At 40.6% G+C, this 13,004-nt stretch overlaps 1 protein-coding gene and 1 non-coding gene across 2 annotated transcripts in view; one reads left to right on the top strand and one right to left on the bottom strand.

Annotated features, from left to right (window-relative positions):
• Positions 1-322: 322 nt before the first annotated feature.
• On the top strand, positions 323-428 carry LOC129082997 (U6 spliceosomal RNA). The gene has a single exon (XR_008530460.1). It is a non-coding gene; the product is annotated as a U6 spliceosomal RNA (small nuclear RNA).
• LOC129082664 (zinc finger protein 283) overlaps positions 327-13,004 on the bottom strand; it is a 32,984-nt gene continuing 20,306 nt past the window's right edge. The window contains exon 6 of the mRNA XM_054588383.1: positions 327-346. Within this exon, the coding sequence (XP_054444358.1) occupies positions 327-346 (20 nt within the window). The remainder of the gene's footprint in view (positions 347-13,004) is intronic.

The following is a 13,004-nucleotide window of genomic DNA, read 5'->3' as shown; positions in this document are numbered from 1 at the left end:
GGAGGGTGACTGAGTCCTTTTAGCCAAAGAGAAGCTGAATCACTGAAAAACTGCGAGAGAACCAGTGCTGCAACATAAGTGAGGACAAACAAGAGGCAGAAAAAGATGGCAGGAAGGCAGGATTCAAACCATGATCACATGGAAGTCCCAGTGATATCCACAGGTCGGCAGGAAAGCAGCAAAGGAGCCGAGGAAGGGAAAGTAAGACGATGACCTTTGAGATGGAAACAGGTTCCCCTCCCAGCACACAGGAGATCTGAGGGGGAGAGGCTGGGGCTGGGAGACTGTCGGCAGAGCACCAGCCACATCAAGAGTCACTTCCGTGCTCACTTCGGCAGCACGTGTACTAAAACGGAAGCAATACAGAGGAGATTAGCATAGCCCTGTGCAGGAATGGCACACAAACTTGTGAAGCATTCCATATTTTTTTAAAAGATTTTATTTTTTTATTTTTAGAGAGGGGAAGGGAGGGAGAAAGAGAGGGGGAGAAACATGCTGTGGGAGAGAAACACTGATCGGCTGCCTCGCAGATGTCCCTACCTGGGACCCCGCATGTGCCCAACCAGGAATTGAACAGGTGACCTTTCAGTTTGCAGGCTGGCGCTAAATCCACTGAGCCACACCAGCCAGAGCGCGTTCCATAGTTTTTGAACATTGCCAGTTTTAGGAACATAGGCTCAAGGCTCAGACAAAGATTGGCTTTAGGAGGAAAGGATTGGAACAGCAAGTAGCAAGGCTGTTAATTAACAGAGAAACCATTTTTTGATGGAGATCACACATTTGTAAATAGCATACCTCAACTTTGTTTCTTTTGGAGAGGAATAATAATTTTAAGGTTTTTTCCCCCTAATTACCTAAAAACAAGTACCAAAGGATGATTTCTGTTATGCAGCAAAGGGTATTGTATGGTATGTTTTTCAATGTTTTTCTTTTTATCAGTTATTTTGCATTTAAGGTGCAAACTGTAAATGTTTGAAATAACCTCTAAAAATAAAAAATAACAGTAAAAGAATCATTTCCTTCTCAATTCAAAGCAGGCCAAGACCTTGACCTCATGGAGTTGATTTTATAATGGGGTACAAGGATAATAATTAACCAATAAGACAGTGAGAGATGCTTTGAAGAACAGTAAGGCAGAGCAAGAGGGATTGGGGGGGCTGCTACAGAATAAGTCTTAGTCATGGAAGGCTGCTCTTACATTTCAGCAGAGACCCGAATCAGGGAGAAAGGACCATCCTGATATCTGATATCTGAAGGAGGTGTGATTTAACCAGAGGGAAACAAAATATTTTTTGTAAAAAACAAAGTCTGTTCTTCCTACCAATACGTCTCAAAGCGTAATGGTCCATGAATTGACTGAAGACCCTGTGAAGATATAGCTGCCTATGTCTCACCGTCAAAAATTCTAAATCAGAAGATCAAGGATGGGGACTAAGAGCTACATTTGTGTTCAGGTGATGTTCATGCTATTGGTGTCCGATCAGACCTGGAGTAAAATCAATCAAAACCAGCCCTCTAGTTTCAGCCAGACTTTGAGCTTTTCACTTCCAACTGTTCTACAAACCTCAACAGACTGCCCTATTGCCCAAGGGGGAAAAATTAAAGGGTGAACACAAATTACAAGTTCCTCTTTCTCTCTGATGCTAATAAACAGGATTAGAATCAAAGTTTGTTAGGATCAGAGTGGGTACCGAAATCAACTCTAACCACCTAATTTTACCCACAAGGCAACCTGGACCATTCACTAAATGCCCCCAATAATAACTACAGTAGCTGACATTTATAGCAACTGACTTGCTACCTACCAAGGCCCCGTTTACATGAATGCTTGATGAGTAGCATGCCCTTTGATCTTCATAACAATTTTAGAGATTGAGACAATAATTATCCTAAAGAAGGTGAATAGGAGGTGATCAGAACAGCATCAACATCACCCAAAAAGTCTCAGTCGTTGAAAGAGTAAAAGGCCTAAGTCTTCATGTTTTTCACCAAGTCCCTGGGAGATTCTGATATGACCAAAGTTTGAGGACCATGCCTTCTTTTATTGTGCCGCTCGAGGAGTTACATGAACCACCCAAGGACGCCTGGGACGCCAGGGGCAGGGCCAGGCCTGGCTTGCAGGCCTCCTGATGACCTGCGTCTCTCCACTGTAAGATGCCCTTGGAGGTCTAAGAGGCGAGAACCACTTGTAAATGCCCCTGGAGGCAAATCCTCAAGAGTGACAAGGGAGGCTTCCATTTCTGCTGTCCTAACAGAAACACAACGCAAGCTACCTGTGTCACTTAAATGTTTCTAGTAGATACATTGACTTGGGGTGGTGAACACACAATAAAAGATAATATATTATAGAATTGTACATCTGAAACCTATATAATTTTATTAACCAATGTCACGCCAATAAATTCAATAAAAAATATAAAAAGTCAGCTTAATTTTAACAATAACTTTTATTTAACCCAATATATCTAAAATATTACCACTTCAATGTATAATTAATATAAAAATTATTGAGATAGTTTACATTCTTTTTTCATACTAAATTTTGAAATCTGTTGTATATTTTAATTAGCACTAGCCATATTTCAAGTGCTCAAAAGTCACGTGTGGCTAATGGTTACAATATTACATAGTATAGACTTAGATCTTTTTAGAGCAGTAGAGACCATATAAACACCGTGACCCCACCCAGGGATTCTCTAAGTTCAAAAGACAGAAAATTAGTTTTAGGTTTAAATGATGGTTATTACAGAAGCTACTCATTTTTGTTCAACTATATGACAGAATTGAAGTGTCAAAGCAGAAAGCTGGGGAGAAAAGAATGCCTTCAAATACATTTTTGTCCTTCCATTCATTTGCTACATTTTTAATGTTTCATACTCATCTGTCATTGAAAAAGGACAACTCTAGTCTGTAATACATAGAGCATTTACTATGTGCCAGGCATATTTCAAGCACTTATCATATCATCTCTCTCTCTTTTACATATCAGTTCTCTTTCAATCTTCACAAAAACTTCAGGAGGTAGGTATTGATATTGCCCCTACTCGACAGGTAAGAAAATGCCCGTCCAGAAAAGTTAAGTAACTTGCCCAGTGCTGTCTGGGCACAGAGCACTGGAGCTGGGTTTTAAACCAGTTGCTGACATTTGGTCCTGGCTCTACCCCTTGCTGACTCTGCCTTCGGGTCATTGATTCAATTGTCTGTGCCTGTTTCTTCATTTTAAAATGAGGCTAATACTAGCACTGTTATAAAAATATATATATATATGTAAGTGAGTTAGTACACGGAAAGCATTGGAAATTCTCTAGTCATAAGAAGGGGCCAACATGTCAACCATTCTCACCATCCCCATTATGATCTCCACGCAATAAACACAAAATTGGACACTAACACCGATTTGTCCCTAAGAAAATTTGTTTTAGATCATGACAGTATTGTGCATAAGAATATATCAACTTTTAAATACTCAGAAAGTTGGTAGACTCTACAGTCCACCAGAAGTAAAATAAAAGACAAGGAATCTGGATATCGATTATCTTTCTTTTCTGTTCTCTAATCCCAGGCTGTAGGACCCTTTTGGACAGCTACACGAATCACACTTATTCATTGAGTAATTAACTCCTCTCTGCCTCCCTTGCACTGGGTACTCTGAGAAGAATATGACACGGTCCATGAAACAGAGGTCCCTGCAGCCTAACACGAGAGCGAGAAGCTGAGAGTTATTATATGCAAGAATAACTTCTGAGGAAAAAAAAAATCATCTTTCTTCTCTGAGTATTCCTAATTTTCTCATATAAGTAACACTGCCAGGAGCAGAAACTTTAAAATTGCTGTTAACATCTGTCACGGGATGAGTGACCCCAAAACTCACCTGTTGAAGCCCTAACCCTCAGTACCTCAGAATGTGACTGTATTTGGAGATAGGACATTTAAAGAGGGGATTAAGTTAAAATGAGAACATTAGGGTGGGAACTAATCAAATCTGACTGATGTCCTTATAAAAGGAGACCTGGACACACACAGGGACAGGAGGGACATGCAAGCCCACATGAGATCATAGTCAGAAGGCGGCCGTGCGTAAACCAAGGAGAAAGGCCTCAGAAGAAACTAAACCTGCGGACATCTCTATCTTGGACTTCCAGCTCCAAAACTGTGAGACAATGAATTTCTGTTGTGTAAGCCACCCAGTCTGTGGTATTTTATTACAGTAGCTCTAGCAAACGAATACAATTTCTCCTCCCTTGGTCATTATACATAAACAATTTATGATAATTTTTAAGTCATACTGACTTTGACATTTCCTTTAAAATACTAGAGAGGGAAAATCGTGTATACAGGAAGAAGATAAAGCAATAAGATTAGCAAGGATTGAAATAAGGTGATTGTTATATAGAAATTCATCATACTATACTTTGGGTATGTTTGGAAATTTCCATAGTAAAAATTTAAGGGGGGTAACTATAAATAGTGTGATAACGAAGTCAAAAAACACATATAAATACACATTTTAAAACTGCTAAATAGAAATGCATTTTAAAAATTTATCATGAAATGCCACTTCTGGTATTATATCCTACAAATCCCGAAACACCAATGCAAAAGAACCTATGCACCCCAATGTTCATAGCAGTGCTAGTTACAATAGCCAAATGCTGGAAGCAACCTAAGTGCCCATCAGTAAATGAGTGGATCAAAAAACTATGGTACATTCACCCAATGGAATGCTACGCAGCAGAAAGAAAGAAGGAACTCCTATCCTTCCCAACAGCATGGATGGAACTGGAGAGCATTACCCTAAGCGAAATAAGACAGGGGGTGAAAGACACATACCATATGATCTCACCTATAAGTGGAACCTAGTCAACCAAACAAATAGGCAAGAAAAATATAACCAACAACATTGAAAGAAAAAACAAACCAACAGTAACCAGAGGGGAGGTGGGGGGTGGTGGTATTAATGGGAAAAGAAGGGGAAGGGTTAAGTCAAGGAACATGCATAAAGGACCCATAGACAAAGCCAAAGTGGGGAAGGATTGAGGGCGAGAGGTGGGGGTTGGTGGGGCAGGGGAAACTGGCGGTGGGAAAATGGAGACAACTGTATTAAAAAAAAGAAAAAAATTAGTAATAGTCTAGACCCTAGTATTATGGGTAATTCTCAATGTTTTTCTTTATTTCTGTATTTTCTGAATTCACTAGAATGAGTGTGCACTTTTACCATAATCAGAATATGGGCTACAAATATTGTTACCAGTAAAATTAAGTGCTTTCAAAATTTTATAAGTAAGTCCAAACTTACTTACCCTACTTTCAAAATCCTCTACAATAAAATTCCAGCCTACTTCCACAAGTTGATCCCAAAAGACTCCTATGCAGTCAGCTTCCTATGGTTGAATATTTCTGTAGATTGTTTTTCTATTTTGCTTTCTAATTCCAGTTTTGGGATTTTTAACTGTGGGACCAAGGATATACAAAGATGTGAGGAACACAAGCCCTAGATGCAAATCCCACTGCTCTTACTAGCACGCGATGGGTAGGTTACTGCTCGCAGGCTCGCTCTCTCTCTCCCTTCCCTCATCTGTAAAATAGAGGTCATAACAATATGCACTTCACAGAGCCTTGTGAAAGTTAAATATGTTAATTTTTAAAGCCCTCACAATGATATTAGTATTCAATGTTTAATTATCATGACTAGCGTCCATTCCCTGAATATGTTCTACATACTGTCACATGAACAACCTTGCAACAGAAACATTTGTTAACGAAGAAAATACTTTCTACCCCTAGGGAACAGACAAGGAAGAGGAATGCTACTAAGTCCTGTCGCAGTGGAATTCTGCTGCCTGGAATCCAGGGCTCTCGCCCTCCTTTCTACAGCCCCTTTTCAGAACTCAGGGCGGGGTAAGGAAAGGAGACTGGCAGATACGACGATCCTGTCCCATCCTGGAAAAACGAGAGAATATCTGTGACTCACTCTTAAAAACGGGTCATAAGTAGCTCAGGCATACTCTCCTTTTCTGCGGGGATCGGAAAGGACCAGTGGCACTTCGAGGAACTTCTAGAGAAAGGGATGCTTTTCTGATTACAACACTAATGTTAACAGCTAACGCTTTGACAGATGCCTGAAGTGTCAAAATAATTCACGTGTACTATACCATTGATTCTCAAAACAAATATAAACTTCCTACTATCCTCTTTTACAGAAAAGCAAACTGAGACATAAAGAGACTAAAGTTCTCATCCGATGTTATATGGCTAGATAATGACAGAGTGTGGAAGGGATGGGGAAAGGCGGCTTAGCAGCGAACAGCTGGGGAGACTCTCAAACCCGACGTGATCGCGGTCCGTCTCTAACCGGGGTACTCGCGAAACGCCCCAGCGCAGGGGCTCCGGCCAGCGGAAGGCAAGCGCCCGCCCCGCCCCGCCCGGCCCCTCAAACCCGCCCTCTGCCTCTGACCGCGGCTTTTTTTCTGGGACCGGCGGCCGGCCCGGCTGATCCCAAGACCAGGTCAGAAAACTTGAAAGAGGCCGCGGGGTCCCGGGGCTCACTCACCTCCCTGGGAGAAACGAAGGCCGCGAGCTCAACCTCCCGCAGCGGAAGTTATCTCCTACTTTAGGGAGCTCATGGACTACATTTCCCAGCATCCCTGAGGAGAACACGATCTGCAGCCTCCGTCCCGTGCCGCCCCGCCTCCCCCGGGGAGATAGTGCCGACTCCAAAACCCAAAGCCTGAATCAATTTTCTCAGAGTCCGCGAAAGGAACAGGGTTCGTATCCTCGCCCTCCAGTAGTCTAAGTGCCTCCATACGTACATAATACTTGACTATAAGGACCACTTTTCTCGGAGGAGCGAGTAAACACATCAGCGCTTATGGGGGGTCGAACCGCTCCAATTGCAGGAATCGACTGGACTACACATCCCAGAATCCTCTGTGGAGCCGAGCTTCCCACCAGCCTGGAGTTTTCCGTTTGAATTAGCAGGTGGAGTGCAAATGAACTAGCGGGTCTTTGTAGAGCTCCGTTTGCGTTTTCTTTTTCTTATTGTTCCCTTTTACAAGTGACAGAAGTTGGAAATATGAAAAATAAATGAAAAAATTATAAAGTACCATGTGAGAGCTAAAAATAGAGATAATGAAAGGTTGAGGCGCACTGAACAAGCCTTTATCACATCAAGCAGGATGAGAACAGAAGCAACAAAATTCTTTGCGTTTCCTTCTTTTTAGTTTTCTTGCATTGGCAGGAAATGGAAGAACACATAGTATAGCATAAGGTCCATCCTATAGAATATCAAGAATAAAAGTCTGAGTTCAAATTAAGGAATTACGTTACATAATTCTTGCACTTTTTATTGAAATATAATTGTCATATAACATGTAATATATACAATGAGCTGATTCAATACACTTATATACTGCAATATGAAAACCAACTTAGCAATAGCTAAATTTTTTATCACTTTGCCTGATTTCATTACATTTTTCTTTTTTTGCGTGTGGTGGGAACGATAAAGATCTAGTCTCTTAACAACTCTGAAGTTTATAATGCAATATTGTTGACTGTCAGTCACTATGTTGTGGATTAGCTATCCAGGACATACTTATCTCATAGTTCCAAACTTGTACCCTTAAAATACCCCTAATTCCCCTATCCTACAGCACCTGGTTACCATCATTCTACTTTTCACAAGTTCACCTTTTTTTTTTTAAAGATTTTATTTATTTATTTACTTATTTATTTTTAGAGAGGGGAACAGAGGGAGAAAGATAGGGAGAGAAGCATTAATGTCTGGTTGCCTCACATTGCCCCCAACTGGGGATCTGGTCCACAACTCAGGCACGTGCTCGGAATGGGAATCTAACCAGCAACCCTTTAGTTTGCTGGCCAGAACTCAATCAACTGAGCCACACCAGCCAGGGCTCACAAGTTCACCTTTTATATTTATTTATATATTTTTAATTATATTTTATTATGCTATTACAGTTGTCCTGGTTTTTCCCTCTTTGTACCCCTCCACACAGCACTTCCCACTCCCTCAGGCAATCCCCACGCCATTGTTCATGTCGATGGGTCATATGTATGAGTTCTTTGTCTACTCAATTTCCTATACTGTACTTTACATCCCCATGGCTCTTCTGTAACTACCTATTTGTACTTCTTAATCCCCTCACTTATTCACCCATTCTCCCATACCCCCTTCCCATCTGGTAACCATTAAAACATTCTCTGCATTCATGATTCTGTCTCTGTTCTTGTTTGCTTAGTTGGTTTATTAGATTCAATTGTTGACAGATATGTATTTTTTGCCATTTTATTGTTAATATTTTGATATTTTTCTTAAGTCCCTTTAACACTTCATATAGTAATGGTTTGGTGATGATGAACTACTTTAGTTTTTTCTTGTCTGGGAGGTTCTTTATCTGCCCTTTGATTCTAAATGATATCTTTGCTGGGTAGAACAATCTTGGCTGTAGGTCCCTGCTTTTCATGACTTTGAATATTTCTTGCCAATCCCTTCTAGTCTGCAAAGTTTCTTTTGAGAAACCAGCTGACAGTCTTATGGGAACTCCCTTATGGGAACTCCCCTGTAGGTAACTAAGTTCTTTTCCCTTGCTGCTTTTAAGATCCTCTCTTTACCTTAAAACTGGCATTTTATTTTATTTTTAAATATTTTTATTTATTTTTAGAGAGAGGGGATAGGAGGGAGAAAGAGAGGGAGAGAAACATTAATGTATGGTTGCCTCTCATGTGCTCCCCACCGGGGACCTGGCCTGCAACCCAGGCATATGCCCTGACTGGGAATTGAACTGGTGACCCTTAGGTTTGCCGGCTGGCACTCAATCCACTGAGCCACACCAGCGAGGGCTAACCGGTGGCATTGAATTATGATGTGCCTTGGAGTGGGCCTCTTTACATCCATCTTGTTTGGGACTCCCTGTGCTTCCTGGACTTGGATGTTTATTTCCTTCACCAAATAAGGGAGGTTTTCTTTCATTATTTTTCCAAAAAGATTCCCAATTCCTTGCTCTTTCTCTTCTCCTTATGGCACCCCTTTGATGTGAATGTTGGAATGCTTGAAGTTGTCCCAGAGGCTGCTTACATTATCCTCTTTTTTTTTTTATTCTTTTTTCTTCTTGTTCAGACTGGTTGTTTTTGCTTTCTTATGTCCCAAATCATTGACTTGATTTTTGGCTTCATCCACTCTACTGTTGTTTCCTTGTAAATTGTTCTTTATTTTGATTAGTGTATCTTTCATTTCGACTGGGTTTTTTTATGCTACTGTGATCCTCATTAAGTTCCTTGAACATCCTCATAAACAATGTTTTGAACTCTGCATCTGATAGATTGCATATCTCCATTTTGTTTAGTTCTTTTTCTGGAGTTTTGATCTTTCACTGGGGCCATGTTTTTTTGTTTGTTTTTTGTTTTTTTGTCTCCTCATTTTGGCAGCCTCCCTGTGTTTCTTTCTATATATTTGGTAGAGCTGCTTTGATTCTGTGTCTTGGCATGTTGCCTAATGTAGTAGGTGTCCTATAGGGTTCAGTGGCACAGCCTCCCCTATCACCCAAGCTGTGTACTCAAGGTGCACCCTTTGTGTGGGCTGAGTACACACTTCTCTTGTAGTTGAGCCTTGATTGCTGTTGGCGGATCAGTGGGAGGGATTTACCTAGGCCATCAGCTGCAAGGATTGGCTGTGACCACTGATGACCAACCTCCGCTCTCCAGGGAGGATCAGCTGTGCAGGGGCAGGATAGTGGTTCTCCGACGTGGTCTGTAACTGTCCGCTGAGTGTGCTGGCCCTGGGGTTTCCCAGGTGGTTCAGGCCAGGTTCAGCTCCTACCTGTGTTTGCCCAGGGCAACCTTGCCTGGGCTATAAAGCAACCTGCGATGGTTGCTACATGTACTGGGCTTGGAGATTTCCAGGCAAAGCCAAGCTGTGAGGCCAGGCTGGTTGCTGCTAGTGCCGGGCCTGGGGCCACTTACAAGGAGGCATGGGGCCTAGGGACTCACTCAGGCCAGTTGTTGCTTGTTTGAGAGGATTTAGGAAGTTGTGGAGTATGAACCAAGACTTGCCATTCATATGGAAAAGCAGCTTGGGTGGGCCTGTAAGTTGGGTGGGATGGAGTCCATGAGGATCACCAGGGTGAGGCAAACAGTATTAGCCAGATTGATGGAGTCTCAGATATGGCACCAGCCTGAGAGGTCTGTGGCTCTGTGGGGGGAGGGTTCAGAAAAGGCATACGGCCTCTACCCACCTTTCTGTCTGGGAGAAGGCTGTTCCACAGCTCTCACCCTCAGGCCAGACACTTCAGTTTCTTCCTGTATTCCATTGATGACTTTCAAACTTCTACCCCAGTGCTGGAGCTCACAGGGCTGAATCTGAGTCAGTCTGTGTGTGGGTTGTCTAATAAGAATTGATTGGGACTCCTGAAGTTTCTTCCACTGACTCAGTCCCCACTGGTTTTTGCAGCCAGAAGTTATGGAAACGTATCTTACTGGCACTGGAACCCTGGGCTGCAGGGCCTGGTGTGGGACTGGGACTCCTCACTCCTGAGATATCCCTCTCCAATTTTTATCCACCACACATGGATGTGGGACCAGGCAGTCCCACATCTCTGCCCCTCTTGCCAGTCTGGATGGATGTGGTTTCTTTCATTCCCTAGTTGTCAGACTTCCATTCTACTCAATTTCTGATGGTTCTGAGTTTTGTTTGTTCTATATTTTAGTTGTAATTTTGATGTGGTTGTGTAGGAGGTGAGCCATGTTTACCTATGCCACCACCTTGACTTAAAGTTTCTTCTTTTCATTTTGTAAACTTTTTTCAGAATAGTTCACTTTTATTGTATTTTTCCATTATAATTTATCCCCCTATACCCTCTTCCACATCCACCCACCCTGAAATCACCACACAGTTGTCCATGTCCATGAGTTTTCTTTTTTTTACAGATCTCTCCACTTCTGCAAACCCCACCCCTAGAGCTGTCAGCCTACTCTCTATCTATAAGTCTGTGTCTATTTGCTTATTAGTTCAACTTGTTTATCAGATTCCATATATGAGTAAAATTATATGGTACTTGTCTTTCTTTGACTTATTTCACTTAGCATAATGTTCTTCAGGTCCATCCATTCTGTCTTGTTTTCTTGATGACAACCATTCTAACAGGTGTGAGATGACATCTTACAGCAGTTTTGATTTGCTTTTCCCCAATGATTAGTGATGTTGACCATCTTTTCATGTACGTGTTGGGTAACTTGGATGTCTTCTTTGAAAACATGCCTATTTAGTTCCTGTCCATTTTTTAATCAGATTGGTTTTATGTTATTGAGTTGTATGAGTTTTTATATATTTTGGATATTAACCCCTTACCTGATATGTGTTTTGAAAATATTTTCTCCCATTCTACAGCTTTCAACTTTTCATATATATTTTATACACGGTTTTTGTTTCTTTTTTTGCTGTGAAATTTTTTGGTTTGATGTAGAGTCCCACTTGTTGATTTTTGATTTTGCTGCTTGTGGTTTTGGTGTCCTGTGAAAAAAGCCATTGCCTCATACAATGTTAAGAAGTCTGTTTCCTATGTTTTCTTCTAGGAGTTTATAGTACCAGGACGTATATTTAAGCTTTTAATGTACTTCAAGTTAATTTTTGTGAGTGGTGTAGATGGAAGTCCAACTTCATTTTTTCTGCATGTAGTCACCATATTTCACCATGTATAATTTCACTATGCACACCTTATTTTATTGCCAATTCCCATGTATAATGTGCATCCTTATTTTTCCCTCAAAAATTCAGGCAAAAAAGTATGCATTATACATGGCAAAATGCGAGTATCCAGTTTTCTGAGCACTATTTGTTGAAGAGACTATCCTTTCCCTATTTGGTGTTCCTGGCTTCCTTGTCAAACATCAGTTAATGGTATATTCAGGGGTCCTGTTGCTTGGCCCTTGTTTCTGTTCCATTCATCTGTGTTTCTAATTTTATGTCAGAAACACACCACTTTAATTAACACAGCTTTGTAGTATAGTTTGAAATTGGGGAGTGTGACTCCTCCAGCTTTGTTTTTCTTTCTCCTGATTGCTTTGGAAATTAGATGTTTTTTATGATTTCATACAAAATTTTAGGATTTTTATCTAGTGCCACTGAAAGTTTGATATGTAGAATCTATAAATGGCTTTGGGTAGTAAGAATATTTTAACAATATTAATTTTTCTGATCCAGGTACATGAGATATATTTCCACTTATTTGTGTATTCTTCAATTGCTTTCATCAAACACTTACGGGTTTCAGTGTACATGTATTTCACCTCCTTGTTTAAATTTAGTCCTAAGCATTTTATTGTTTTTGATGCTATTGTGAATGGGATTTTCTTTATTTCATCTATTATTTTGTATTGTGTAACTTTACTGAATTCATTAATTAGTTCTAAGTTTTTTTGGTGGCATCTTCAGGATTTTCTATATATCAGATCATATCTTTAAATAGACAGTTTTACTTCTTCTTCCACAATTTGGATGCCTTTTATTTCTTCATATTGTCTGATTGCTCTGCTATGACCTCCGTTCTATGTTAAATGGGAGTGGTGAGAGTGAGCACCCTTGTTTTGTTTCTGATTTTAGAGGAAAAGCTTTCAACCCTTCACCACTGAGTATAATGTTAACAGTGGGTTTGATGTTTGTGGCCTCTTCTATGTTTAGGTGTGTTAAATCCACACCTGATTTGTTGAGGGTTTTAATCATGAAAGGATATTGTATTTTGTCAAATGCTTTTTGATCATCTATTGAGATGATCTTATGATTTACTTTTCATTATATTAATGTTGTGTTATCACATTTATTGATTTGTGAATGTAGAATCATCCTTGCATCCCAGGAATAAATCCCACTTGGTCATGGTGTATTATCCTTTTAATGTGCTGTTGAATTCAATTTGCTGGTATTTTGTTGAGAATGTTCACATCTACCGTAAGCTATGTTGATGGAGGTTTTCCGTGTGTTGGTTCCATTTTCA

Source organism: Pteronotus mesoamericanus, unplaced genomic scaffold, assembly GCF_021234165.1.
Source record: "Pteronotus mesoamericanus isolate MK-2021 breed Mesoamerican mustached bat unplaced genomic scaffold, CSHL_Meso_final scaffold_137, whole genome shotgun sequence".
NCBI lineage: Eukaryota > Metazoa > Chordata > Mammalia > Chiroptera > Mormoopidae > Pteronotus > Pteronotus mesoamericanus.
The sequence above is the reverse complement of the archived record's forward strand: the minus strand, read 5'-3'. Positions and strand labels throughout refer to the sequence as shown.